The sequence below is a fragment of the Gobio gobio genome (genome assembly GCF_949357685.1).
Source record: "Gobio gobio genome assembly, chromosome: 19".
NCBI lineage: Eukaryota > Metazoa > Chordata > Actinopteri > Cypriniformes > Gobionidae > Gobio > Gobio gobio.
The window spans coordinates 43,911,179-43,938,285 of record NC_137112.1 but is presented as its reverse complement, the minus strand read 5'-3'; the positions used below and the strand labels follow the sequence as shown (position 1 = coordinate 43,938,285).

Here is a 27,107-nt window from a genome sequence, read left to right as displayed (position 1 = left end):
TTAGTGCTGGTCATATTGAAAGTTACCTAGCTGGGGGCTACTTTCAGACGCTGTAATATCATTGCGCCGCTACAGCCATGGTACTGCCGCGAAGATCCGCGACTATTACGCAGGAATGAGAAAGTAGTTCCTAGCCATATAGGTGTAGAAAATCGCAACTTTTAATTTTCAGTTGGTCTTAGCACACGATGTAACTGTAGAAGAGTCAAGTTTTAAATAGGAAAAATATTGAAAGTGTCTTTGGTCATTTTTTGAATGAGATGCTAATGGACTGATCAGAATCAATGATGTATGCTAAGCTATGCTAAAAGTGCTACCACCAGATACAAAGATCGGCTGAATGGATTCAAAAACGGTAAAACTCAACTATTTAACTCTAGGGGACTTTTAAAATGAGCCTATTTTCAAAAAAAGTGGAGTGTTCCTTTAAGTAAAATTGTCATCAGTATTTCGATTCACTTTTGATGATCATCTCCATTTTGCATGCTTGTCTAATATGTGCCATTTGCATGTTTGTAAATTGTATTTGATAAACTGTTTTATGAATGTTTTAAATGTTGATATTGTAAATCTTTCAGTTTAATTTAATTGATATATGACCTATGCCCTAATGCATTATCCTCTGTATTTACAGGATTCCAACAAGTCTAGCACACAGAGCCTGAGTGATACAGGCTACTCCTCAGATGGTATATCCAGCTCCCAGAGTGAGATTACAGGCTTGATCCAAGAGGACTCTATAAAGCTCAATGAGAGAGGGATATCTGAACAACGCAGCCCCCCAAGTCCATCGGAACTAACAAAACTGGAAAGTTCAATGCGACCTCTGTTGGAGTCACATACAGTCACTGACCAAGGACAGCATCGTGATGGAAGGGACACCGCAGAACAGCAGAGACCTCGTTCTCTGTCTATATCACAAGATCAGGAATTTGAGTCTGATGAAGAAGCATCGGATGATCTTAGCTGTAAATTAAGACATGATTATGTAGAAGACAGCAGTGAAAGTGGCCTTTCTCCATTACCACCCCGGCAGAAGAAGTCACAGAAAGAGCTAACAGATGAGGAGTTCATGAGGAGACAGATTCTGGAGATGAGTGCAGATGAGGAAGATACAGCAGATGTTGAGGGCCACGTAAAGACAAAAAGGAGCCATAAACACAGTGGAGATCTAGGAAAAGAGAGACGTCGCCTGACACAGCAATCTAGCAGTTTTGAAGAAGACTCAAAAAGCACTGATAACTACAAATCAGGTGAAGCAGATGACATGATGGCCTCACAAGGTGGTCTGAGACGATTTAAAACTATAGAATTGAATAATACAAATAGCTTCAATCGTGACATGGAACTCAGCACAGATCATGACCTCAGGGAGCCTGAGCTTGAGATGGAAAGTCTTACTGGGTCACCTGAAGAAAGGTCAAGGGGAGAATACTCTTCAACCCTTCCTGCAACCACACCAAGTTATACCTCTGGAACTTCTCCAACCTCTGTGTCATCCATGGAAGATGACAGTGATAGCAGTCCAAGCAGACGACAAAGGCTTGAGGAAGCAAAGCAACAAAGAAAAGCAAGGCATCGATCCCATGGGCCACTACTTCCCACCATTGAGGACTCCTCAGAAGAAGATGAATTGCGAGAAGAAGAGGAACTTCTGAGAGAGCAGGAGAAGATGAGAGACTTGGAGCAGCAGAGGATTCGCAGTACAGCCAGAAAAACTAAAAGGGACAAAGAGGAACTGAGGGCGCAGAGGCGTAGAGAGAGGTCAAAGACACCTCCTAGTAACCTTTCACCAATTGAAGATGCATCCCCAACAGAGGAGCTCAGACAAGCTGCAGAAATGGAAGAACTCCATAGATCATCCTGCTCAGAATACTCTCCCTCCATGGATTCAGAGGCTGAAGGATTTGAAATGGGTTCAAAGCTGTACAAGTCTGGCAGTGAATATAATCTACCTACATTTATGTCTTTATATTCTCCAACAGAGAAAACCTCTGCTGTCTCTCCCTCCACAGCAGATAAATCATTAAAAAGCGCTGAAGAGGTTTATGAGGAAATGATGCGAAAAGCAGAGATGATGCAAAAGCAGCAGCAACGGGCACCAGGTAGACAAGGACAACAAAACCAGGAAAGAGTCATTCAAACAGACAGAAAACACCATTTAGATTCTGGAACATCTAATTTGAGTCCAGGTACAAGTCCTACCCAGATCTCAGCTCCAGTCTCATTCTCTGGAAATGACCCTTCAGGAAGAGGGACACAAAGGGTGCATTCTACACAGAGTCACTCACAACAAAGTCAAGTTAGAATGAGCAACCAAACCTCTAAAGGAGGCCATTCTACTGGTTCCCCACAGTCTCAAGTTAGGCAGCCTGCTCCCACACAGCCTCAAGGAAGAGTTCAAGGGACAGTACAGGGCCAAGTGCCTGATCCTGGATCATCCTCCTTATCATCAAAGATGTTCTCATATTTTAAAGGCTCAAGTCCTTCCACATCCCCTTCTACTTCCCCCACACAAAGTCCAACGCGTGCCCCTGCACCTTGTACTACTTCTACAGTGGCACCTACTCAAACCTCTCAGATCCCTCATAGAGCAGGGGCACCACGTCTTGCAAGACAACAGTCCTCCCAAGATTCCCCAGTTATTGTGATTACATTGGGATCTGGAACTAGCAGTCAAACCAAACCAGTGACTGTAAATTCCTCCACCTCACCTTTATCATCACCAACAAAAGACAGTCAACAGACAATTTATCAGACTCAACATTCAACAATGAAGTCGCCCACATCACCACAGAAATATCCAGCTCACCCATCACCTCAACATAGCTTGCAAAGGACACAGATATCAGAGCGAGTTAGTGTGGCTGTGAGCACTGCCACCTCTGCTGGTTCCCAAAGTAGTGGATCTCTTCCTGTAGGAAATATATCCTTGTGTAGAATCTCCACAGTACCTGGTACCTCAAGAGTTGTAGAGCAAGGCACAATTGCCACTGGTAGTAATATAGTAGATCTTAGAACACCAATGAAGCCTGCCCCAATCATTATGACAGACCAGGGTATGGACCTAACATCTCTAGCTTCTGAAACACGACGATACTCTATTGATGCAGAAACACCCCCAAATCGCCATACTGCTGTACAACCTCTTATTATGAATCTAAATGCACAGGCACAACCTCAAGTGACAACAACTACACCAACAACAGTAAGTGTCACTGTGGCAGCATCCATGTTCATATCACAGCCAAAGCAACCAGTCGTGTATGGAGATCCTTTGCAAAATAGAGTCGACTTCGGTCAAGGCGTTGGATCTGCAGTCTGTCTGACCCAGACCAGGCCACTAATCACAGATCCATCCATTCCAAAAATTGATGCATGTCTGGAAAATCTAGGCATTCAACAGCAGCAACTTCAGAAACAGCAACAGAAACTTCAGCAACAACAGGAGCTCCTTGAGCAACAGCTCCAGCAGCATCATCAAAATGCATCTTTTGCCCGGTACAACTTAGCTAATCAAGTGCAACCAATATTGTTAAAGAAGGACTTGGTGGTAAGTCAGAACACTGGTGGAGGCACACAAACAGCAGTTACTTCCATTCCCAAGATATCTCCGCTACCTCCACCACAATTATCATGCTCTACGTCAAGTACCACACCTACACTTGGTCATGACATATATGGTGGGGTGGCTTTGGAGCTAAAGAACAAGCCTGCTGTGGTGAATCTCTCCACAGTGAAGCCCCAGGTAATGATGGTGCAGTTGGATGAGAATAGCACTCAGGGAGCTACAGTGTCCCAGCTTGTTAAAAGAGAGGAACCTCCTCCTCCAGTAGAGGTTCTAGATCTCACAGGACAGATTAAACCAGAGAATCAGTTAGCTTGCTGTGATGTTGTCTACAAGTTGCCATTTGCAGGTAGTTGCTCAGGCCCTTTTGCTCAGAGAGGTAAGACAACTCAATCAGAGCCATCTGCAGAGCCATCTCAAGCTTCAGGGCAGCAAAACCAACCTGGAAATGATGGCTACCAAACAGCAAATATCCAAACGGCTGCAGATGAACGCAAATCTTTTACCTTGCCTCCTCCAGGACGACTTCAGCCATCTATGTCAGACAATAATCTAGCAGGTTCAAGTCTCCAATATTATCAGAGGACTGACCCTGGGGATCTTGCAGTGGATTTAAGCACCATGAAGCAGGCCTATGAAGCAGGATATCTTGGAATGGGTGCCCAATATGGATCTTATACAGATCTACGCCATCAAGGAGGTGATACGGCTCCACCATTACCTTTGCGAAGATATGGCTCAATGTCCAATATAAATGCAGAGTATGGTTATCCTTCACGTGATCTAGGCGGTTTTCAAGAATCCAATCTTGCACAGTACAGTGCCACTACAGCCAGAGAGATTAGCAGAATGTGTGCTGCTCTTAACTCCATGGAGCAGTTTGGTAGTCGCTACACCAGTAATCCTGAGCTTTTGCAGTATGGTGCTGGGAGAGGAGGCCCAGCTGGCGGACTTAACCTTCAACAAGGCCTAGCGTCTATTAGAGCCAACCTGTTGTATGGTCCAGATGGCAGACCAACAGTACATGGTCAAACACTTACAAATTTAATCAATGCTAGACAAGCTAGCCTAAGGTCTTTATATCCCCCTGCTGTAAGGACAGCTGATGGCATGATATATTCTACTATCAACACCCCAATTGCCTCCACCCTGCCAATCACCACCCAGCCTGCCCCTGTTCTTAATCCCATGTTAAGAGGAGTATATGGACCTTACTCTTCTGGCAATGTAACAGCTGTACCTCTGGCTAACCTCACCAGGTTGCCTCAAGTCACCCCAAGAATGCCTCTTAATGCCCAGGGACCTTACAGATATCCTCCTCCAAATCGGTTTTCAGTAACTGCTCCAGATACTTCATCAGGAAGTGTGCCACCTTCTAGTACCTCCCAGGAAGCTCCAGTTTACCTCGGAAAGCCTACAGCACCTGGCAGTATGTCAAAAACTGCAGCACCTAAAACTGGTCAACATGTTTCTAATTTGGGTATGCAAAGTGTACAACCAGCACATACAAGTACAGTGCCAGTCCAATCAGTTGTAAATGAACAGGCTCCCTTGGCTCATATTTCAGTAGAAGGTACTGCAACACAACACCAAACACCGCCCCAAACTCAACCACAGTCTTTGGTCAAAGGTCAGGAACAATCTCAAACTCAAAGCCAGCCTCAGACACAACCAGTGCCACAAAAGCAGACCCAGGCATTTACCCGAGTCTATCCAGATACATCTGCCAGTACCACTATAACCACATCTGCTAATATTGAGAAGGAAAAAGAAGAGGAACGATTGCGCCAACAACAGGAGCAAATCTTGCAGCTAGAACGAGAACGTGTTGAGTTGGAGAAATTGCGTCAGCTACGTCTACAAGAGGAGTTGGAGAGGGACCGTTTAGAGCTCCAGAGGCACAGAGAGAAAGAACATCTGCTCATGCAGCGGGAGATTCAAGAACTACAGACCATCAAGCAGCAGGTTATTCAGCAGCAACAGGCTGAAAGGGAAACCCAGCTGGTGATGCAAAGAGAGCAGCTGGCACAACAAAGGATGCAGCTTGACCACATTCAGTCTCTGCAACAGCAACTCCAGCAGCAGCTTGAAGAACAAAAGCGGCAGAAAACAGCAGCCATTGAAGCAGCTGCGGTAGCAGCTGCAGCAGAGGCTGCGGCTGTTTCAGCGGCTGCTGCAGCAGCAGCTACAACATCTCAAGGTGTGATGGTTGGTGGAACTTCACCTCAAACCATCTCGATTATCTATGATCAGAGTGGTAGAATTATTCCACAAGAAGGCCAGAGTGTGCAGATCTTGCCATGTGCCGATGGGCAGGTGGTCCAGGCAGTGGTGTCCACTAGGCCTTTGCCCAACTCTTCTTCAGAGATGTCCCTTAAGAATAGTGAAGATCATGGAGATGGTCGGATGATGAAGAAACAAAACTCTATGCCCCGTTTGAGGAATGGATCAGAGGATGAGTCTGTAAAGAGAATTGCAGATTGCAGTGTCCAAACTGATGATGAAGACACAGAGGACAAACTTATGTCTCGTCGTCGTAGAACTAGACGTATAGCTGACTGCAGCGTTCAGACTGATGAAGAAGATCAGGGTGAATGGGACACTCAGCCAATACGCCGCAGACGTTCAAGATACTCCAAACATTCTGAACCAACTGCAGAGACTAAGAGTGATGCATCTAAATCCAGCATTGCCATTCAGACCACCAATGACTCCTCGTGTCAGACTGAGTCAGACCAGTTGGGGAGAATATCTCCAGCCATACACATTACCATGGCTGAAACATCAAAGGTTGAACTCCTTCACTACATATCTGCTCCAGAAAGGACCCATAAGGGTGAGAGTTTAGCCTGTCAAACTGATCCAGAGGCACAATCCCACGGAGTGGTTGCTCCTCAGCTCAGTGTTCCCACGACTGTAAGTCCTTATTCCACTAGTCTGCAATTAGTTGGTGCCACTCCAACCAAGTTTGAAAGGAGAAAGCCAGACCCATTAGAAATTGGATACCAACAAGCTCAGCAGCAAAATGAATCTCCTTCTCGTCATCCACCCAAATCTCCACAAGTGCTGTACTCTCCAGTGTCTCCCTTGTCCCCCCATCGTATGTTGGAGACTACCTTTCCTTCCAGTGAGAAACTTAATAAGGCACATGTGACTCCCCAACAAAAAGCCTTCACTGCAGAATCACCACAGAGACATCAGACTATTCCAAGGCCCATAAAGAGTGTTCAACGGTCCATGTCAGATCCTAAGCCTCTCAGTCCAACATCAGAGGACCCAAACAAGATCAAATTCTCCTTATACCAAAGTCAAACCAGCCCAGCAAGCCAGGTATGGAACCATTTCATTGACAATATTTGTGTACTATACAGTTTTCTGTTGTTTACTATCTAAAACCACAGCTTTTAGATAGTAATTTGAGACAATTCAATCACCAATTCAATCTTACCATTTATACATTGTATACCCAATAGGGCCCTATATAGCCCTATGGTGTATAGGCTTTAATACTCCTGGTAACAAAAAACAAAAAATGAATAAGGTGTGGGTTGGACAACACCAAACCTATCCGTTCACATGTTTATTTTATATTTTTTCAATTACGTTGGTTCTGTGTATTTTTTATTTACCATCCATTCCCCGCTCTCTTTACCTCATACACACACACAGAGAAAAACTGCTATATCTGGCAAAGTCTCTGAAATGCTAGGGGGTGGCACAAAGTGTAGGCATACTGGGTCAGCCCTGCTGTCTTCCGGCTTGTCAGCAGCTGGTCAGAGAGGTTGAGCATTTCATTCTCAGTTTGATTCCTGTCGAAGGAATACTCTGGCTTGTGCATTCAGAGAACTGCACACCAGCTAAAAGGAGGCTACTTCATCCAATATGTGTTTTAATTTCATTAATGGACTCTCTAACGCCACATTACTGTAGGTATGCAGATGTTTTTATTCATTATATGATGTTTTACTATTTATTTCTTTTAAACTGAAAGCTATTTTTGTTAACACTAAAATATTAAGTACAAAGTCATTCAAATTAAATAGGATTGTAGTCATTTTTGTCTATGTATAATGTATTGCCTGATTGATTCTAAGAGCACTAACCATTTATAGAATATAGTGTCATGGCTAATTTATAATTGTTTGACTTAAAATAACTATTAGTCTCTGAATGTGCTTGCAATACATTGTAATTTTTGGTTTGGATGATCAAGTCTAAATGCATTCTATGCGCCAAAATTCCTTTGAGAAATATATATATATATAGGAAATAGATAAATACTGTAATACAGAGTGATATGCAATATTCAGTATATGCAATATTTAACAGATTTACGTAATTTTGCATGTTAGCTGTTTAATAATTGTGCTTTTTAAAGTATTAAAGAAAAAAATGGTTCTCTCAAAATTGTTTCTGGCTGCTGTAATATTAATCAGTCTCCAAAATCTCTGCTCTCCAGATGTCTGCCTTGCAGCAGCAGCAGAATGCAATGATGAGAAAGGTGAAGAGAACTCTGCCCAGTCCCCCACCAGATGAGACCCCTGTACCAATTGTAACACCAGCAATTCCCCATATATACAGTTCCCCTGGAGCACCCCAAAGGGTTTTGCCACGTCCTTCACAGGGTGCAATGAAGGCAGGCTTGCTGAGCGATCTGAAAGCTGTAGAGCAAGAATCCTCCAAATTACGTAAACAACAGGCTGAGTTAGAGGAAGAGGAGAAGGAGATTGATGCTAAGCTACGATGCTTGGAAATGGGCATCACCCAGCGCAAGGAAACCAGGGTTAAAGAGAGAGAGAGGAGAGAGTTGGCGTACCTGCGATGCATTGGGGATGCACGTGACTACATGTCAGATAGTGAGCTGAATAATTTGCGATTAGCTGGGGTAGCACAAGGCACCTATGAAGAAAATGGAATGTTGTCACGCCCAAGTACAGCTCCTCTCAGCCAGTTTACTTCTGATTTGAATGCATCTCAGTACCCTCCTACCTCTTCATATGTTCCATATCAATATCCACAGGCCCAGCCCACACCCACACAACCACCCACTGCCACCTATCAGCAGATTGGGTTTCAGCCAACACCGTACCCAACCTCCTCACATCCCCAGCCTGGAACCTTCCAACCTCATCCTCCTCAGCCCTCGTCCTATCAGACCCCAGGGCCATACCAGACTCATAGCTACGGTCAGCCTACTTATGAGCCTGATCTTGGTTTGCAGCAGCCCAGTCACCAGGGATTTCAACCAACTGCACCTTTACAAGGGCAGACCCTACCTTATCCTCCACAGAGCATGTCCTTCCAACCCCAAGTAGACATGCTTTCTGCCCATCAAAGGCCAAGGCAAACTTCGCTTGCTGATCTAGAACAGAAGCTACCCACAAACTATGAAGTTATCAGTAATCCTTCAGTTCCAATAGCAACATCAGCTCAAGAGACTGGATTCAGCGGCGTCTATTCCTCACCACTGAACAATGCTTATGGTCAGTATCGTCCCTCTGACCAACCTTTGGCTGAACGTATCCCAAGTCCGTCATCAGGATATGTAACAGATGGTGTCTATGCCACAAATCTAGAACAAAATATCCCCAGAAATTATGTAATGATTGATGATATCAGTGAACTCACAAAAGAAAATATGGGGTCCTCTGACATGTCTCGGGTAGGTTATGGAAGTGAGAATGGCCCACGTGGACCAACTTATGGTGATGGCTCTGATAATTTATATGGAAGAAATTCAAATGCCTATCAAAGTGCAGTAGACAGCCATGGACATCCAAGTACCACTGCAAGTGGTTCTGGTTATTATTATGATGACTATAAGCACCCTTCGCGCAGCAGTGGGGGAATGGGCAGCCAGAAGCACTCATCCAAAAATTTGGCACCTGCTGTTTCGTCCAAGCGTAGCAAACATAGAAAGCAAGGTATGGAGCAAAAAATCTCCAAGTTTTCTCCAATTGAAGAAGCTCGAGATGTAGAGTCTGATCTAGCCTCCTACACCATGACAACATCAACAGGTGGTAGCTGCACTGTGGTGTCCAGGACTGGCGTGAAAAAGAGCTATGATCAACAGAAGTACTATGGATCAAGAGAGGCATTAGAAGAGGATGATCGTCTTTATGGATCTGGACGATCAAGGTCCACAGGTTATGGCATGGATAAAATTTCATCCAGAGACTCAAGTGGCTACCGAAGTAAATCTTATGAGAGGGATGCCATGGAGCGATCACAGAGAGGCACCCATGGTCGTAGTGGCCGTCCTTCTATGCGTACACAGAACTCTGAGGAAGAGAGTCCTCTGAGTCCCGTTGGGAAACCCATGGGAATTGGTCGTGGCTCTGTGCCAGATCCCCATGATGGACGAAATCAGTATGGCTCCAGCCATTCCTTACCAGATGTACAGGACCACCATATAAGGGATATGCCTAAGAGTCATGTATATAAGCCAGATGACCCTTACCTTGCAGATGACATGCACTGTGCTGTTTCAGACAGTGAAGGTAACTGGTGCTGAATTTAAAAAAATCTGCCTGTTAAAATGCATCCAACAATTAAAAACTTGCATGCCAATGATCTTGCCTTGAAGGCAGAGAAAACAAACTTTTGGACTATTATTGTATGTGAATGCTCTAATCAATGCATGAAACCATATATGCCTTTTTTTCATGAACTGCATGGTGTGATCTGTTATCTGTTTGTGCTTCAACTGTCTCTACGATCTGTCTTTTGGTTATTCTCGTTGGTGGCTGTTTTTTTTTGGCTTCCTTTTCTATTTTCCTTGGCTGTCATCTTTGGGATTTGAGCGTTGCATGGCTTCAGTGTGTTCATATCCTGTTCTTTGCCATTGGCACTTCCTACTTCCTATAAGTATTGACTTTCTCCCTTCATTTCCCAAAAAGCCTATCATTTGGGTCAGGAGGAGACTGACTGGTTTGAAAAACCACGTGAAGCTCGGTCAGATCGCTCTAGACACCATGGGAGTGGAAGCCACTCATCCTCAAACAGAAGGGCCAATGTTAAACACACTTACCATGATTATGATGAGCCCCCTGAGGAAGACCTGTGGCCTCAAGACGAGTATGGACATCAACGGCAATCCTCTTCCACCTCATCTCGGGAACACCGTCACCATGGCAGCAGCTCAGGAAGACACTCCTCTTCCCGTCATTCTTCAGATGATCCCAGGTCGTCTCGTTCGTCAAGATCACATCCAAAAGACCCTTCCACCCGCTCAGACGGCCGTGCCACATCATCCTCTACACAGAAAAGATCCTCAGATCCACGATCAGCTGGCCACAGAGACTCAGGAGAATACTCCCGTGATCCATCAGGCCACCACCATGGCTCAAGTGGACAACGGGGGCAGAGGCAACCAGGCACATCCAGGAGGCAGGAGCCCCCTTCAGGTTCCAGGCCACAGCAGGGTCTTGGAGAGCAGCAACCACAATCGCAGCAAGGACAGCAGCGACCTACATCAAGCCAGCAAGCACCTGCCAAGCAGACAGGTTCTCAGCCACCTGAGACAGGGCAGCAAGGACAACATCAATTGGGACAAACAACCCGTACACAACAGCAGCCGCCACCACAGCAACCTGGGCAACAACCAGCAAACGCAATGGGAGCAACTCAGCCCACAACCACAGCTGCTGGCATGGGAACAGGTACAACTCAGCAGCAATCTAAGCCAGGTCAGGCTCCGGCACAGGCAAGACAACAGCCAGGAGGACCCCCCACAACCCAGCCAGCTGCTGCAACGGTGAGTTTCCATAAATCTTGCCTTTGCCAATAAGCATTCTTTAACCTGTTCCTTAAGATATATTTTACATTTACCATGAAACCACATTTGACATTTTGTTATATGAGGTATGTTTTAAGTTTTATAAACAAGATTGCCTTTCAAAGCGTGATTGACAAATACCATATTTAATTTATTTTGAATTAGTTTATAGTTTCTTTTAACATTGCCCCCTCATTGGTTGTGCAGGCAAAACCTGAGCCTGCTGCACCTGCTCCTGCTCCTGCATCTGCACCTGCACCTGCACCTGCACCAACTCCTGCAGTTGCTATTGGATCAAAAGCTGTACCTCAGGCTGCAAAAACACCCCAGATTCCTGTTACAGGAATCGGTAAGTGGAAATAACTCTACTAATTCAGAGTAACTAGTATAATTTTGTTTTTCAGCAAAAAAGGGACACATATTTTATTACTGTTGTATGATCTAAGCACAAGACTATGTGCCTTTGGTCTTTTCAGGTTCAAAGGCAGTACCCCGGCCAGGGGGTATAGGCAGCGCTGCACAACAGCCTGCCGAAGGAGACAATGTTCTTACAAAGATCCTGCAGGGAGGAGCAGCGGAACAAGCTGGAAAATTGGGAGATGGTATGGAACTGTGAAACATAAGCAATCAAAATTTTGGCAACAGGGATAGAGACAGATGTTATGGAGAATATGTGGCATGTCTTGACTGAGGATAGTAATTAGTTGCCATTTAGCAGATGCTTTTCTTTCAGAACAGCTTTCACTTCAGTAATTTCAGGGATAGCACCCAAGGGTATCCTGGGTTTAAGTGAAAAATGGCTGAGGCCTGAGCAGTACTGTGATCTCAGTAATTGTCAATTCCTGAGTTACTCCTACTTGGGATTGAATCTTCAGCCTTTGTTTGCAGCCCTGGGCCAAAAAAATCTTAAGGCTAAAAGTTTCTCCTAATCGGGGCTTAAAAAAAAAAATGGTTCCACTCCAATCTGAATCAGTATTTTAACGTTTCTGTTAATGCATTCCTTCTATAACATTGCCATTCGGAAAACAGTGTGATTGGAAAAAATACTGGTTAATTGCATTATTTTTTAACTCTTTATTTTTGACCTATACTTTGTACAGGAACTATATGTATAGTTTTTGTATTTTATATAGTTATATATTTGTATATTTCTCCTTCCTGCTGTCTGACTGCTACACTTCTCTACCAACCACTGTGTGATTTAAAAGAGCAGACTCATAAGGAGTGACGTCATCCATAGCAGCGAGGTCAACCCGGCCTTGCTTTTATATTAAGAATTCCTTAGTAAAACTTGCTCTCATAAGGTTTAAGCTAAAACGCCTAGTTAGGAAGTCTTAGGAGGACTACTAGTGGTAAGATAAACTTCATTGTGAATATGGCCCAAGATATTTTAAGATATGGCACCTCAATTGTGTTTTTTTTTTATCTTTCATACAGCTGTATCTGCTCTCGGGAAGAAGTTTACTTCATTTTGGTGATCTGCTGATAAGAAGGTGAGAAAACACTTTGTGCATTAACCTTCTGAAAAGACCAGCATGAATTTTGTTGAGTGTGGTTTATACTAGTTAGTGCTAGATTTGTAGCCATGCTGTTCACCAACAGAATGTAAGCTGGGTCTTGATGGTTAAGCTTGTTAAAAAGTTTGCTGAAGACAGCAGCATCCAAAACGCAACATATGATGGTGTCCAGAGTAGCGTTGACACATTTCTTGCCTTAACCTTTTAAATGATTAGTGTTTGTAACTTTTTACTGTTTCCTGTATGAACTACATATGAGCTTTTAAAACCCATAGGATTTTTTTCATGTTGATTTTTGTTTTGCTCAATTGTTTTTCAGGCATACGTTGGGGTGACTTGGAGTTAGAACTGGAAAAACCTATGAATTTATTGCTGCCATTTAACATCTTTAGCCTGAGGGCGGGGTACACCTGAGGACACTGGTAAGTATTTTATTCTGCAACTCACTTTACTTCAGAACTCCAGGCAATTTAAATACCATATTACTACTAGGGCAGTGAAAAAAAGGCAATGACTAGCTGTATAATACTGAAGGATAGAGCATTGTCTCTGAGTGATTTTGTTTCTTGATCTGTACATGCAATTGTGTACTATGTCCTCTGCCACTTGCTCTGCCAAAAGTTAGAGTTCATATTATCTGACCCTGATCTGAGGCCACTCGAAAGCTAACCTTTCACTCTTCAGCGTGGGTGAATTGGGTCAGTCAAAGTGAGCTATAATTAGCAGGCAGATCAGTGGGCTTGGATTAGCATTAGCATCTGTGCAAAGCTCAGTCATCTTTGTGCTGAAAATATTCTGATGAGTCACAAGACACAATGTACCACATCAAAGAGTTCATTAAACAGAAAATGTTTTTAATTGCTGTACATGGATTAGCTTTGTATTTACCAACTGTACAGTAAAATGTACTAACATCTCACATCTTATTGAACCGCTTATTCTCTGCTGAACATAGCCTTTCCTGCAGTCGCCATATTTCTTTCATTCCTTTATCTATCTGTGGTCGTCTGTCTCCTCCTCCTCATACTGTCGCTGGTATTGTATCATGGTGACTGTTGTGGTCTTTTACTGTCAGTGCATGTGTAGATCCAGAGAAAGGATCTGGGATAAAACAGGTTTAAGGGCTCCTTAAACCATGACTAATCCGATTCATCTCGCGGCTATCCAATCCAAATCCTGCTCCATACATCAGCGTGGTTTACTTATGCAATCACAGTGAAAGGTGTGAGTGTCATTCCAGTCACTATACTCACATTAAAAGTAATACACTCGTCATGCATCTCAAAAACTTCTAGATTTGTTTAGGCTAGTCACTGCTCATTTTGAGTAGATCATGTGAATCCAGCAGAACATCATGCCATACATTTAACTCAAGCTTCCCACCCTTTCCCACTGTAACTTGTGACATTTGTTCAAATTTGTAGTGACAATGTCAAATTTGTTCACAAACCTTTTCATGGTGCACACAAATGTTGAATGTGTCCGATTCTGGTACTTGGTATTTTTCTGATGTTGTTGGTGTGAGAAATTAAGCCTCTTCTGCCCTCTAGTCTCTAAGAAGAGTACTGCTTATTTGAATCCTCAAAAATGGAAGTAAACTGGGCCAGTGTTTAAAAAAGTGTTTTTGTTAAAACACTTACATTAATTATTCTGTAAAATATCATTTGAGTTGTAATGAGTCTAAATGGTCCTTTTTGAGGTTGAAATTTGTATTTTTAAATGGATTAACTCTTAGTTTTATACAGACAATGTCAGTAAGTGATTCTATCAAAGTGATTCTATCTCCTGCCTACATGTATAAAAGCAAGTACATTAGACTTGCTAGTGTTATTTTAATCAGTGTTGTGCCAGTTCACAGCTTTTCTGAACTAGTTCAAGTTCAGTTCATACATGCTCAAAGTGAACAGTTCACGTTCAAAGTTCACAATTTTAATTCTGAACTAGTTCAAAGTTCAGTTCATTTTACTTTTTTCGTGAGATATTCAAATAAATACTTTTTTTTCACACTACGAGCTAGAAATCACTATACGTTCTTTGAAGCTGCTCATTGTAGACATTTGCTCATGACACTGCATTTGTCGGTGTCCGTCTCCGTGCCATCACTTCCACTAGCCATTTTTAAAAAAAAATTGCAGCGCTTTCTCTCACTCTCGTCTTTGGTCTGTCTCTCTCTCTCTCTCTCTCTCTCTCGCTCCTCTAGCCCTCCGCGCTCTCGTCGTTGCCTGCTACGCGGCGTTGCTATGCCTACCCCGCTCTGCTGCAATTCATCACGGGTAACGTTGTGCGGAAGCCAGTATGCTATTCAACTATTCTCAGCCGGACACTACGTTGCCCGCAATGCATTGCGCACACAATGTCAAAACCATTTCTGTCTGGTGATACATGATTTAAGCTGCACCAGCGAGAATACAGGAGGGAGGAACTTTCTCTCGTTGCGTTTCAAAAGAGAAAACAGATGTCACTCAGTTTTCAATGGAAAACAAATTCCAACGTTCATTTACAGTGATGTCTGCCGTTCATGACACATAATGTGAACTAATTCACGTTCAAGTTCTTTATTAAAAAATGTGTTGCGTTCAGTTCAACGTTCACGAAAAAATGAGCGTGTTCAATGAACGCGTTCTTTTGAACTCGTTCACGCACAACACTGATTTTAATATTTATTGCCTGGACCCTTGTACTTTCACTGTAATTGCACTTTAACCTGAGCGTTGAGGCAAAAAAATGGCAATAGACATTGTCATCAATTCTGTCAGTAGAGCTTAAAGGGTTAGTTCCCCCAAAAAATTAAATTATGTCATTCATTAATTACTCACCCTCTTGTCGTTCCAAACCCCTAAGGCTTTCGTTGATCGTCGGAACCCAAATCAAGATCTTTTTGATGAAATCTGAGACATTGCTGTCCCTCCATTGACAGCTACGCAACTACCACTTTGACGCTTCAAAAAGTTCATAAAGAGATCGTAAAATTAATCCATATGAATTGAGTAGTTTAGTCTAAATTTTCTGAAGAGACTCAGTTGCTTAATATGATGAACAGATTGAATTTAGGCTTTTATTCACATAGAAACATTGATCAGCGAACATAAACAGAAGCTCAACCAAACCTGCATTATGCGCAAGAATCGAAGCTCAAACGTGCTGCGTAACACAAGAATGAACCTCATTGGTTCTTACTGAAGTTCAAACGTGCTGTGTAACACAAGAATGAACCTCATTGGTTGCTACTGAAGCTCAGACGTGATGCGTAACACGAGAATGAACCTCATTGGTTCTTACTGAAGCTCAAACATGATGCGTAACACGAGAATGAACCTCATTGGTTCTTACTGAAGCTCAAACATGATGCGTAACATGAGAATGAACCTCATTGGTTCTTATTGAAGCTCAAACGTGATGCGTAACACGAGAATGAACCTCATTGGTTCTTACTGAAGCTCAAACGTGATGTGTAACACGAGAATTAACCTCATTAGTTCTTATTGAAGCTCAAACGTGCCGAGTAACACGAGAATTAACCTAATTGGTTCTTGCTGAAGCTCAAACGTGCTGCGTAACACAAGAATGAACCTCATTGGTTCTTGCAGAAGCTCAAACGTGCTGCGTAACACGAGAATGAACCTCATTGGTTCTTACTGAAGCTCAAACATGATGCGTAACACGAGAATTAACCTCATTGGTTCTTACTGAAGCTCAAACGTGATGCGTAACACAAGAATGAACCTCATTGGTTCTTATTGAAGCTCAAACGTGCTGCGTAACACGAGAATGAACCTCATTGGTTCTTGCTGAAGCTCTAACGTGCTGCGTAACACGAGAATGAACCTCATTGGTTTTTGAGGAAGCTCAAACGTGCTGCGTAACACAAGAATGAACCTCATTGGTTCTCGCACATCAAGCGAACATGCTTGAGCTTCCATTTACCACAACTGATGTGCAAGTTAATCAGTGTTTATATTTGAATAAAAGCCTAAATTCAATCTGTTCACCATATAAAACGATTGAGTCTCTTAAGAAAATTTTGACTAAACCCTTAAATTCATATGGATTAGATCTCTTTATTAACTTTTTGAAGCATCAAAGTGGTAGTTGTGTAGCTGATTTTGATTCATCAAAAAAATTTATCAAATAGATCTACATTCGTGTTCTAAAGATGAATGAAAGTCTTTTCAGCATTTATAACGACATGGGGGTGAGTAATTAATGACAGAATCTTCATTTTTGGGTGAACTAACCCTTTCATTTGCATTGAACCCAAAGCATTCCTCTAATAGCACTTATTCCATGAGCGTTTGACCAACTCTTCACTATGATATGCTGGGAAAATACCAAATATTGTAATATTGTTTTCTTTTATCTTTTCTTCAGATGTTTCACCCAATCTTGAAGTTTCAATGAAAACATTAGGATGAAATTCACGGGGACCGTCTATCCAATGACATCTACATAGCCAACCAAAAATGGAGGCTAAATCTTTCTTCCAAAGTGTTTCCAAAGTTGCCGTTGAAGCAATTACAGTTCCCAAAATGCCAAACTGCCTGTTCTGTTCAAGGTTTTTCCAATTATGTCTTCCCTTATATGACATAATCTGTGCTCAGGTGACCCTCCCTATTCCAAAACACAGCATGAAGATGTCAAGCAGCTGCAGTTCTTAGCTTTTTGCAGTCCTAATGAAGACTTCTCTGCCCAGACTCAAAGAGACCGTAGCAGTGAAGGAGTACGACTACCTTACAAAGGCTTCAGACAAACTGTTTAAAAAAAAAATGTATGCTCGATTTCTAAGATCTTGACATTCCAATATGGCGATGATTGACCCTCTCTATGAATGTTTTTGTTTCTTCCTTAACCTTTTTGTCACGTGTGTAATGAATGCAAATGTGTAAACCGTGGACATGGAATGCACGCACAAAAAAATCTATATGTATACATATATGAGATATATGAATCCATATCTAGACAACTTTTCAGAGTCTCTAAGGGTGAAGCCATGTGCACCTTGTGTAAAAAGCTGGTTATTTAACGTATCGGTCAAGTGCAGAGGTCAGTAATATCAGAATGTTAGCATAGTCATGTCCCTCAACCATTAAGCCATCGCTACCCTATCTCAGAATTCCCTAAAAAGTTTTTTTCCTGTGTGTGTGTTAGCTTTTTATCAGTTTTGCCTAATTTTCTTTTAAATTAAGAGCCTTACTAATATTTTTTACTCGTATACCTCACATATTTTTTTAAAGTTCCATATCATCCTTATTTGATTTATTTTGCACAACTGTATACTGCTGAACATGTACATATCTCTCGTTAACACACAATGTAAGATAATGATTTGTGTATTTATGGATTTATATTTCGGGTATTTCTTTGTTTTATGTTTGGTATTATTATCATTTATACCTTTACACAATTTCCCCCCTCATTATTGATAATCTAAACTGTTTTTATAGCTGTTTCTCCCCCCTGAAGCAATAGCATGCTAATCCGTACAGAGCACAATAATTTAGCATTCAAGTTCCTCGTCACAATTGTGATTGTCGTACATAGACAGGTAAAATAAGTTTCTACAAACCCCGACGAACTACACCATCACCCTCTCCCACATCCAGATGTTCCAAAAATCACATTTACCGGTATGTAGATCCATCTAGAAAAAGGGTTTGAACTAATTTCAAATGTTCTATGCAATAATCCATGTAAAACCTTTCCCACTGCGACATCCCTCACCGATACTGCGTTACGATATGTTCAAATATGACTAGGGACATGTTTGTATTTACCTTGTATGTATGAAAATACCGAACTACTAGATTTCTTTCTTATTATTTTAGTGGCATGTTTATGAAAGCCCTAGTCTTCCCTAGTTTTCAGGGAATCTGTTGCCAAAGGGTTAACTGTGTGGACGGTTGGTCTTGGACATCCACCATCTCTGTTGCTTGCAGCATGATTCTGCTCAGCTCTCTTTGGCTCTTCGTAATGCTGTCATTCGCTCTTCGTGTCTGCAGTTTGATCTGGCTACAAGTCGGGCACACAGCTTATGCACTCGTTATTTCGTCTCCAACAGGGAAACGTCGTTTTACATTGCGAATGTTGTCGTGTCCGCACTGAATTCACACCGAGTTCACAAACAGGTCTTCGTGCAATGCATAGGCCTATCTGGTTTCCACAGATGGGAAATAAATACCATTAATGCGATAGTAGAAAATGGCGTGATCTTAAAGTCACCACAGTCAAAACTATATGTGGAGAAGATTCAAACCCGACTTGCTGTAAACGTGATCAATGTACAGTATGTAGCATGAATTCACATCCATGCCATTCATATGAAAATCAGGGCATGCACGTTGAAAGCACAAACATCCCCATTTTGAGTTCGTGAGGTGAGTTAGAGGCGAATCTTTTCCTTTTTGATACTGGAATGCTGTTTAGGCAATCACGACTCTAAGACGATGAATAATCACTGTTACCGTGGAGATATTCAATAACAAGTGCATGAGCCAAAGTTGCCACCACAAAAGCCGGCCACAGTGATAGAAATACGCAAACACGGACATATACGAACAGGCATGTAAACACATACACACACAAATATAGACTAACTGTCGCTGTAAATACTGACTTTGGTTATTTTGTACAGTGTTTAAATATCATGAGTAAAATGATGGCCGTCTTGTGCAACTTCACGCCGGCCTTGCTGCCAACCTTTTGTGCTTTTGTGTATAAAAGAATAATGATGATTATTGTTATTATTATGAGAAAAAAATATCATAGTATATATGTTGCTGGCTCTCAATGACTGTTGACTACAGTGGAGAAAAAAAATAGAAACTTACAATCCGAGAACATTTGGTCCGTGTAGGGTTTCTACAGCCTACTACTGTGTTAATCTAAATACAATGGAAAAAAATATGTAAGTGGCTTCCATCATGACTGCCAGAAAAGAGGGTTCAGAGTGAATAAGCAGTTGTATTATAAATTCAATAGGGAATTGGGTAAAACAACATGGAAAAAAGAGAAGAGGCGTCATAAAAATTCTCTCACGAATGAAGATTCACTCACTGTTGTAAGTGCAATGGGCTAAATGTGAGTCCAGTATTCATTGTGAAATATTGTGTTCTTTTCAATGTATTCCTGTTAAAAGATAAATTTTGGTGCATCATGTCATGTAATGTGATTATGAAAATAATGAACCTGCAATTTGTTTCCAGACTGGAGAAGAATAAAGACAAAAAACTAAAATTGACATGCATGGTCTCTTGTATTGTCTGTCGCTCATTGCAGGAAAATGACATTTTGGAGAAAAGGTATGTCAATCTCTCTTTCTTATCTTAAGATCTTATCCCATACTTTAGGTTTAAATGCCTAAAACTTAAGTAATAAAGTTTGGTTGTGTAATTGATCTTGCACCGTTTGTGCTATAGGCAAGGCCTACCTCAAATAGGCATGTTGAGTTTTTCTTTGTTACTTTTTGATTCAATATCAGTAGACCTGGTCCACATTGCAACAGTAATGCATATGCATTGATAAAATCCACACAAATTCACTATTTGAAGATGCAATACTGCATCTTTTGACATGACCTCTAGGTGTCATCAGAGGACCATTCGTCTAAGTGTGAGCTATGAATTGTAGGAATAATTTTGCATTTTGAAATGAACTTTGTGGCTCCCTGCAATTTGATTGGAATCAAAAATAGCAATCACTCACTCACTAAATAATCAATATTTTGTGCTCTGATAATTCAATTCTTTATCCAAAGGCCACAAACACCGACGGCAATTGATTTTGTTTGGCAATCGGTGTCCCCAGTGTAAAAGGATAAAAGAAATAATGATGTTGTGGGAAGACAACATGCCTGCTATGCAGAGATTTTTGCAACCAATAGTTTTCCCGTGCAATTAGAAGCGGTACTTTATCACAGTTGTGTCTTCATGGAAAGATCAACGGAACATTCGTTCGACATTAAGATAAAGTGATTAACTAAAATAAGTGTGAAGTCCGTAGCAATGCTCGAGCCTCCTGACGCAGATGATGTGTGTTTGTGTAACTGTGTATGTGTTTTCTTGTCCACCCACTGTCACACACGCTCATCGTCAACATTTGCTAAAATCCCTCAGCACCAGGACGGCTTGTAGCATAAGCGCTGTGATCAGACATTATTCACAGCACCTAGGGACTGGTTGGTAATGTTGAGTCACGCACAGGCTAATCAAGTCATTTTGCTGTAAACTTTTACAGGTCACATTGAAATCAGTTAAAGCTGTTAAAAGTGACCAAAAAAAGTGTTTCCAAGCTACATTACGTTCATACCTTACAATTTATTATGAACATTATATGAATTTAAAGGGTTAGTTCACCCCAAAATTAAAATGATGTAATTAATTACACATGTCGTTCCAAACCCGTAAGGATCTTCAGAACACAAATGAAGATCTCTTTAATGAAATCTGAGTAATTTCTGTCCCTCCATTGACAGCTACGCAACTACCACTTTGATGCTTCAAAAAGTTCATAAAGAGATCGTAAAATTAATCCATATGTATTTAAAGGGGCTATATGCGTTTTTCTGAAATTTAAACTCGCGACAGAACTGCTCTTATTTTCTGCTCGCTCTCGCAGCGGTGGTGACGTCACATCCGCAGACAGCGCGGGAAAAAACGACCCGCCAGAAAATAGGAAAAATAGGATACAGGCTTATAGGTGCACCCACTGTGAGCGGACAAGGTGTCAGTATGCTCATCAGGAGATGTTTCAGTCATAAATGGTAAAATAAAAAGGCTATTGTTACGTTTATTTTGGGGAAAAAGTTGCATATAGCCCCTTTAAGGGTTTAGTCAATTTTCAGAAGAGACTTGATCACTTTATATGATGAACAGAATGAATTTTGGCTTTTATTCACATTTTAAACATTGGTAAGTGAACATAAACAGAAGCTCAACCGAACAAACCTCATTGGTTCTTGTGGAAGTGCAAACGTGATGCTTAACACAAGAATGAACCTCATTGGTTCTTGCAGAAAATCAAACGTGATGTGTAACACAAGATTGAACCTCATTGGTTCTTGCAGAAGCTCAAACGTGATGCGTAACACAAGAATGAACCTCATTGTTTCTTGCAGAAGCTCAAACGTGATGCGTAACACAAGAATGAACCTCATTGGTTCTTGCTGAAGCTCAAACGTGATGCGTAACACAAGAATGAACCTCATTGGTTCTTGCAGAAGCTCAAACGTGATGTGTAACACAAGAATGAACCTCATTGGTTCTTGCAGAAGCTCAAACGTGATGCGTAACACAAGAATGAACCTCATTGGTTCTTGCAGAAGCTCAAACGTGATGCATAACACAAGAATGAACCTCATTGGTTCTTGCTGAAGCTCAAACGTGATGCGTAACACAAGAATGAACCTCATTGGTTCTTGCTGAAGCTCAAACGTGATGCGTAACACGAGAATGAACCTCATTGGTTCTTGCTGAAGCTCAAAGGTGCTGTGTAACACAAGAATGAACCTCATTGGTTCTTGCACGTCAATCGAACATGCTTGAGCTTCCGTTTCTCACAACCGATGTGTGAGTTCAGTTGATGAATGTTTATGTGAATAAAAGCTTAAATTCAATATATAAAACAATCGATTCTCTTCAGAAAATTTAGACTAAACTACTCAATATATATGGATTAGTATTATGATCTCTTTATGAACTTTTTGAAGCGTCAAAGTGGTAGTTGCGTAGCTGTCAATGGAGGGACAGAAACTCTCAGATTTCATCAAAAAGATCTTGATTTGTGTTCTGAAGATGAACGAAAGTCTTATGTGTTTGTAACGACATACGGTGAGTAAATAATGACAGAATTGTCATTTTTGGGTGAACTAACCCTTTACCCTTCACCCAAACTATCTGACATTGCACTCCTTAAACAACAGCAAAACATTTGCGGTCACAATCTTCTTATATTGTATCTGTTCTCTTCTACTTTAATAGTCAATGTCCAGGGCATTTTAAAGACAGACCTCTGACAGTCCCCAACCGCAAGCATCACGTCTGAAGCTGGAGCTGGAGGGGAAGTCTGTGACAGTCAGCCAATCACAAAGCACCGGAGGCATCAAAGCCAATTACAGCAGTGGTCACATGACCACATGACCACACTTGGCTGCATATGATTGGCATGGCCGCAGACAGTGGGTCGCTCATCTGTCAACTTCATGCAAACTTCTCAGTTTTCCTTTGGGTGGTTTAAAAATGAAAAAAGTACACACACACACACACACACACACACACACACATATATATACATACATACATACATACATATATATATATATATATATATATATATATATATATATATATATATATATATATATATATATATATATATATATATATATATATATATACACACATGTGTGTGTGTGTGCCTATATATATATATGTGTGTGTGTGTGTGTGTGTGTGTGTGTGTTATGTATAAAGTTAAATATTAACAATTGTATATTTGCTTGAGATTAATTTGAAGGATTGTCCTATGTGCCTTTGCTCATCATGGCTTAACCTTATTTAACCCTTGCGTTAATAGTATTTATAGACGATGACAATGACTTCAAAATGAGCTTATCAATTGATAATACAGTGCCATACATACAAAATGCATGATACATGCATGCATGACAACGCCTCGTGGTCGACGCTTCTCCTCTGTCACTTTTTGCGCTGGCCCTTTAAATCTGAAGCTCATTTATGCGTTCGGGGGCCGGGCTTGTGTGCGTGTGTCCAATCAGAGCGCGGAATGCTGATGCTGGAGTGGATGCAAGACGTGGGACGCTGATGCTGATGCTGGGGGACCCGCACAGTGATGGAGCGGCGACGACGCTGAAAAGGTAACGAAACGTGATCTAACGGCACACTGGCTCTCATTCACCCCGTTTAGGAAGAGTTTGCATTAAAGGATCGAAGTTAGGATGGATTTATCGATTTGAGCTAATTATATTAATTTAGAATGATGGAAAAATGAGCTTAAATCCGCTGTAGTATGAACGAGATGAATCGTCGATCGATGCCGTTTCAAATGCATTTGCTTTAGGATTCATTCAATACTCGGAACCAAAATGAATATTAGTGCTAGTTTATCTTCATAAACGGTTGATATTTTCTCTGTGGACGTTTCTGTGTGCGGTCTAAATGAGAATAATTCGATGTTAGAAATGATATTTATTAAGCTTAATAATCTTGGATACACCTATCACTGTGTTAAATGTTAACTTAGGTGTATTACGTTTTTAAATATACATTGCGTTTTGTGGTTTTCTCAGTGATATCTTCTCATTTAGGAAAAAACATGGGCATGTATGACTTGTCAGCCTCTAGGAGTGATTTTTGGGGGATGATTGACATTGCTGAAAGCCAATCAGAGAGCAGATGTTATCCGCGCGGCCAGTGGCTGAAGGATAAGGGAGGGCTTTCACATGCGGTTCTGTCTGATCTTCAAAAGATCCAATAATTTATTGGTTTTTGAACAGTGTCTCTGGCGACAAGGAACGTTTTTTTTTTTTTTTTTTTTTCAAGATGTGACCTACAGGCATCTGTAAGTGTTGCTTCAAAATCGTTTTATTTAATATTAGCCTACTTTAAATATTATTAAGATATAATTGAGAAGAGAACCTTGTTTTATACCTTGACATATAGGGAATTTAAAAATGGTGATTTACCGGTATGGAAATTCTATATAGTGAATTTTGACTTGTTGAATTGCAATTGCTCATGCATGCACTGAACATTAATGTCTTGGTTAATCCGCATTCCACACAACAGATGTATCGCATGACCAGTTCCTCTTTTAACATGTTGTGTTATTGAAGTCTAGGTAATTTGCCCTTTGTGCCTCTATGAACTCAGAGTTTTGAGCTTCAGAGTGGGTGGCAGAGAGAGAGTCAGTGGCTCATGATACACACCCCGCCACCTTGATTAAGCCATTTATGCTGGAGAGCAGCTGGCTTCTATATATTTCTGACCCAAAAAAGCCCTCTCTGTCATTCAGTTCTCAGAGTTTTAAGTCTCTTTGCTGACAGTAACCAGCTCAGTCTTTGTTAGCTACGTCCGTTGAGACCAAAAAGCTACATTTGCTTGTTTAATTAATACTGTTGGCAGATAATTTGATCTAAAATGAATTCGAGTGCATTCAAGATGTACATCTTCTCATGTGTTCCCTGGAAATCAAACCCATGACCTTAGTGTTGGAAATGAAGAGAAGATGAAGCTTCAGAAAGTATAGTTGAATTAGTGGTATTTCCTGAGGCAAACGTCCCCATCATTACACAGTATAGCCAAAAGGTAGCCAAACTAACTTCAGTCTAACTCATCTTGCGGCATCTGTGCTATATGGACATGAATGATATCTCAAATCCTACCGGAGAGGTGATATTTTACACTGAGATTGACTTTGGCATTATGATTTTTCTGCAGTAAATTGAGTTAATTGATGAACTCACACTTGGTAGGTTTGGTTCAATTGAAACTAACTCTGGTGTGATTGCCCTATTCATTTGAATAAGTGTGAACGCTGCCATCCGAACCCTGTTACGCACCAAACAAGCAGACCGAGGCCGCTGAAAAGAAGGGTCTCAGTCTCCAAATGAACTCTGGTGCAGTTCGACTGAAATACGAAGGCAACACGGACCAAAGACAAACCAAAAAACAAGACATGATGTGACAGAATGCGCAAACGTACCTGTTTTTCTTGTCATGGGAGCTGCGTTGCCCATTACAGTTCGGTACAGACCTGGGGAATGCCATCTTCTGGCAGCAGATCTTTGTTTGTGTGTAACAGAGGAATTCATGGCGCTGTTTTGACTCCCATACACATTTTATAAGCTCTTCATGAGTTCTCAGCTGTTAAAAATACCATCACATGTAGGCTACGCACATACAACGAGTGTGTTTAGCACAGAACACAGCGATGTTTTGAATGTTCCATCGCAAAATATGCATCATAATTGTTCAGGTTCGGTCTTAAAAAGGACAGTGTGAACAACACCTAAGATAACCAGGACTAAATATATAAATTTCTTTTTTTGGTCCAGACCAAAAGAACTAAGAGAACCAAACTACTGTACAAGTGTGAACACACCCTAAGTTAACATAGCTTTATATGTCATTTTGCATTAAAATACTGTCAAATTGATGGGTTTTGCAAGTAAAAAACTATTAAATTTTTTATATTTTACAGTAAAAAAAAAAACAATAAACAGTGACATTGCCATTTGGTAACACTTAAGTTTGGGGTCCAATTCTCACTGTTAACTAGTTGCTTATTAGCATGCTGATAGTACTGATAAAGCGCATATTAAAGGGTTAGTTCACCCAAAAATGAAAATTCTGTCATTAATTACTTACCCTCATGTCGTTCGACACCCGTAAGACCTCCGTTTATCTTCAGAACACAAATGAAGATATTTTAGTTGAAATCTGATGGCTCTGAAAGGCCTCCATTGGCACAATGCACGGTTTACTCTCAAGACCCTTAAAAGGTACTAAAGACGTTGTTACAAAGTCATGAAGCTTCGAAGTGTTATGAATCAGTGAGTCGAATCATGATTCGGATCGCGTGTCAAACCGCCAAACTGCTGAAATTTGGCGATTCACACTGCTGATTCGACTCACTGATTCATAACGTTTCGAAGCTTCGTGATGCAATGTTTTGAAATCGTCATCACTATATAAGTCGTTATTTAGGGTTTTTTTGCGCACAAAAACTATTCTCGTCACTCCATAAAGTTATTGTAGAACCACTGTAGTGAGATGGACTTTGTAACGACGTCTTTAGTACCTTTTAAGGGTCTTGAACCGTGCCATTGTGCCAATGGAGGCCTTTCAGAGCCATCAGCTTTCAACTAAAATATCTTCATTTGTGTTCTGAAGATGAACGGAGGTCTTACGGGTGTCGAACGATATGAGGGTAAGTAATTAATGACAGAATTTTCCTTTTTGGGTGAACAAACCCTTTAATGCCTTATTCTGCATGACCATATTCTACTTCCTTAATCCTATCAATACCTAAACTTAACAACTACCTTACAAACTATTAATAAGCAGTAATTAGGAGTTTTATGAGGCAAGAGTCATAGTTAATAGTGAGAAGTTTGACTGTATGGGTAACACTTTACAATAAGGTTGCTTAGTGCATTAGTTAACATGAACTAACCATGAACAACACCTCAACATTAGTTAATCTTTGTTAATGTTAGTTAATAAAAATCCAG

The 27,107-nt window shown here is 41.2% G+C and overlaps 2 protein-coding genes across 2 annotated transcripts in view; both read left to right on the top strand.

The window, feature by feature from the left end:
• The window catches only part of bsnb (bassoon (presynaptic cytomatrix protein) b), a gene marked incomplete at its 5' end in the record, with an annotated part of 153,961 nt that extends 133,893 nt beyond the window's left edge, over positions 1-20,068 (top strand). Inside the window, 8 exons of the mRNA XM_079845371.1 lie at positions 635-6,898; positions 8,028-10,068; positions 10,468-11,324; positions 11,553-11,694; positions 11,822-11,947; positions 12,783-12,838; positions 13,182-13,284; positions 17,231-20,068. Of these exons, the coding sequence (XP_079701497.1) occupies positions 635-6,898; positions 8,028-10,068; positions 10,468-11,324; positions 11,553-11,694; positions 11,822-11,947; positions 12,783-12,823 (9,471 nt within the window). The 3' untranslated portion in view covers positions 12,824-12,838; positions 13,182-13,284; positions 17,231-20,068. The remainder of the gene's footprint in view (positions 1-634; positions 6,899-8,027; positions 10,069-10,467; positions 11,325-11,552; positions 11,695-11,821; positions 11,948-12,782; positions 12,839-13,181; positions 13,285-17,230) is intronic.
• Positions 20,069-23,681: 3,613 nt separating this feature from the next.
• Positions 23,682-27,107, top strand: part of erc2 (ELKS/RAB6-interacting/CAST family member 2) — a gene marked incomplete at its 3' end in the record, with an annotated part of 77,015 nt that continues 73,589 nt past the window's right edge. The window contains exon 1 of the mRNA XM_079845367.1: positions 23,682-23,729. The remainder of the gene's footprint in view (positions 23,730-27,107) is intronic.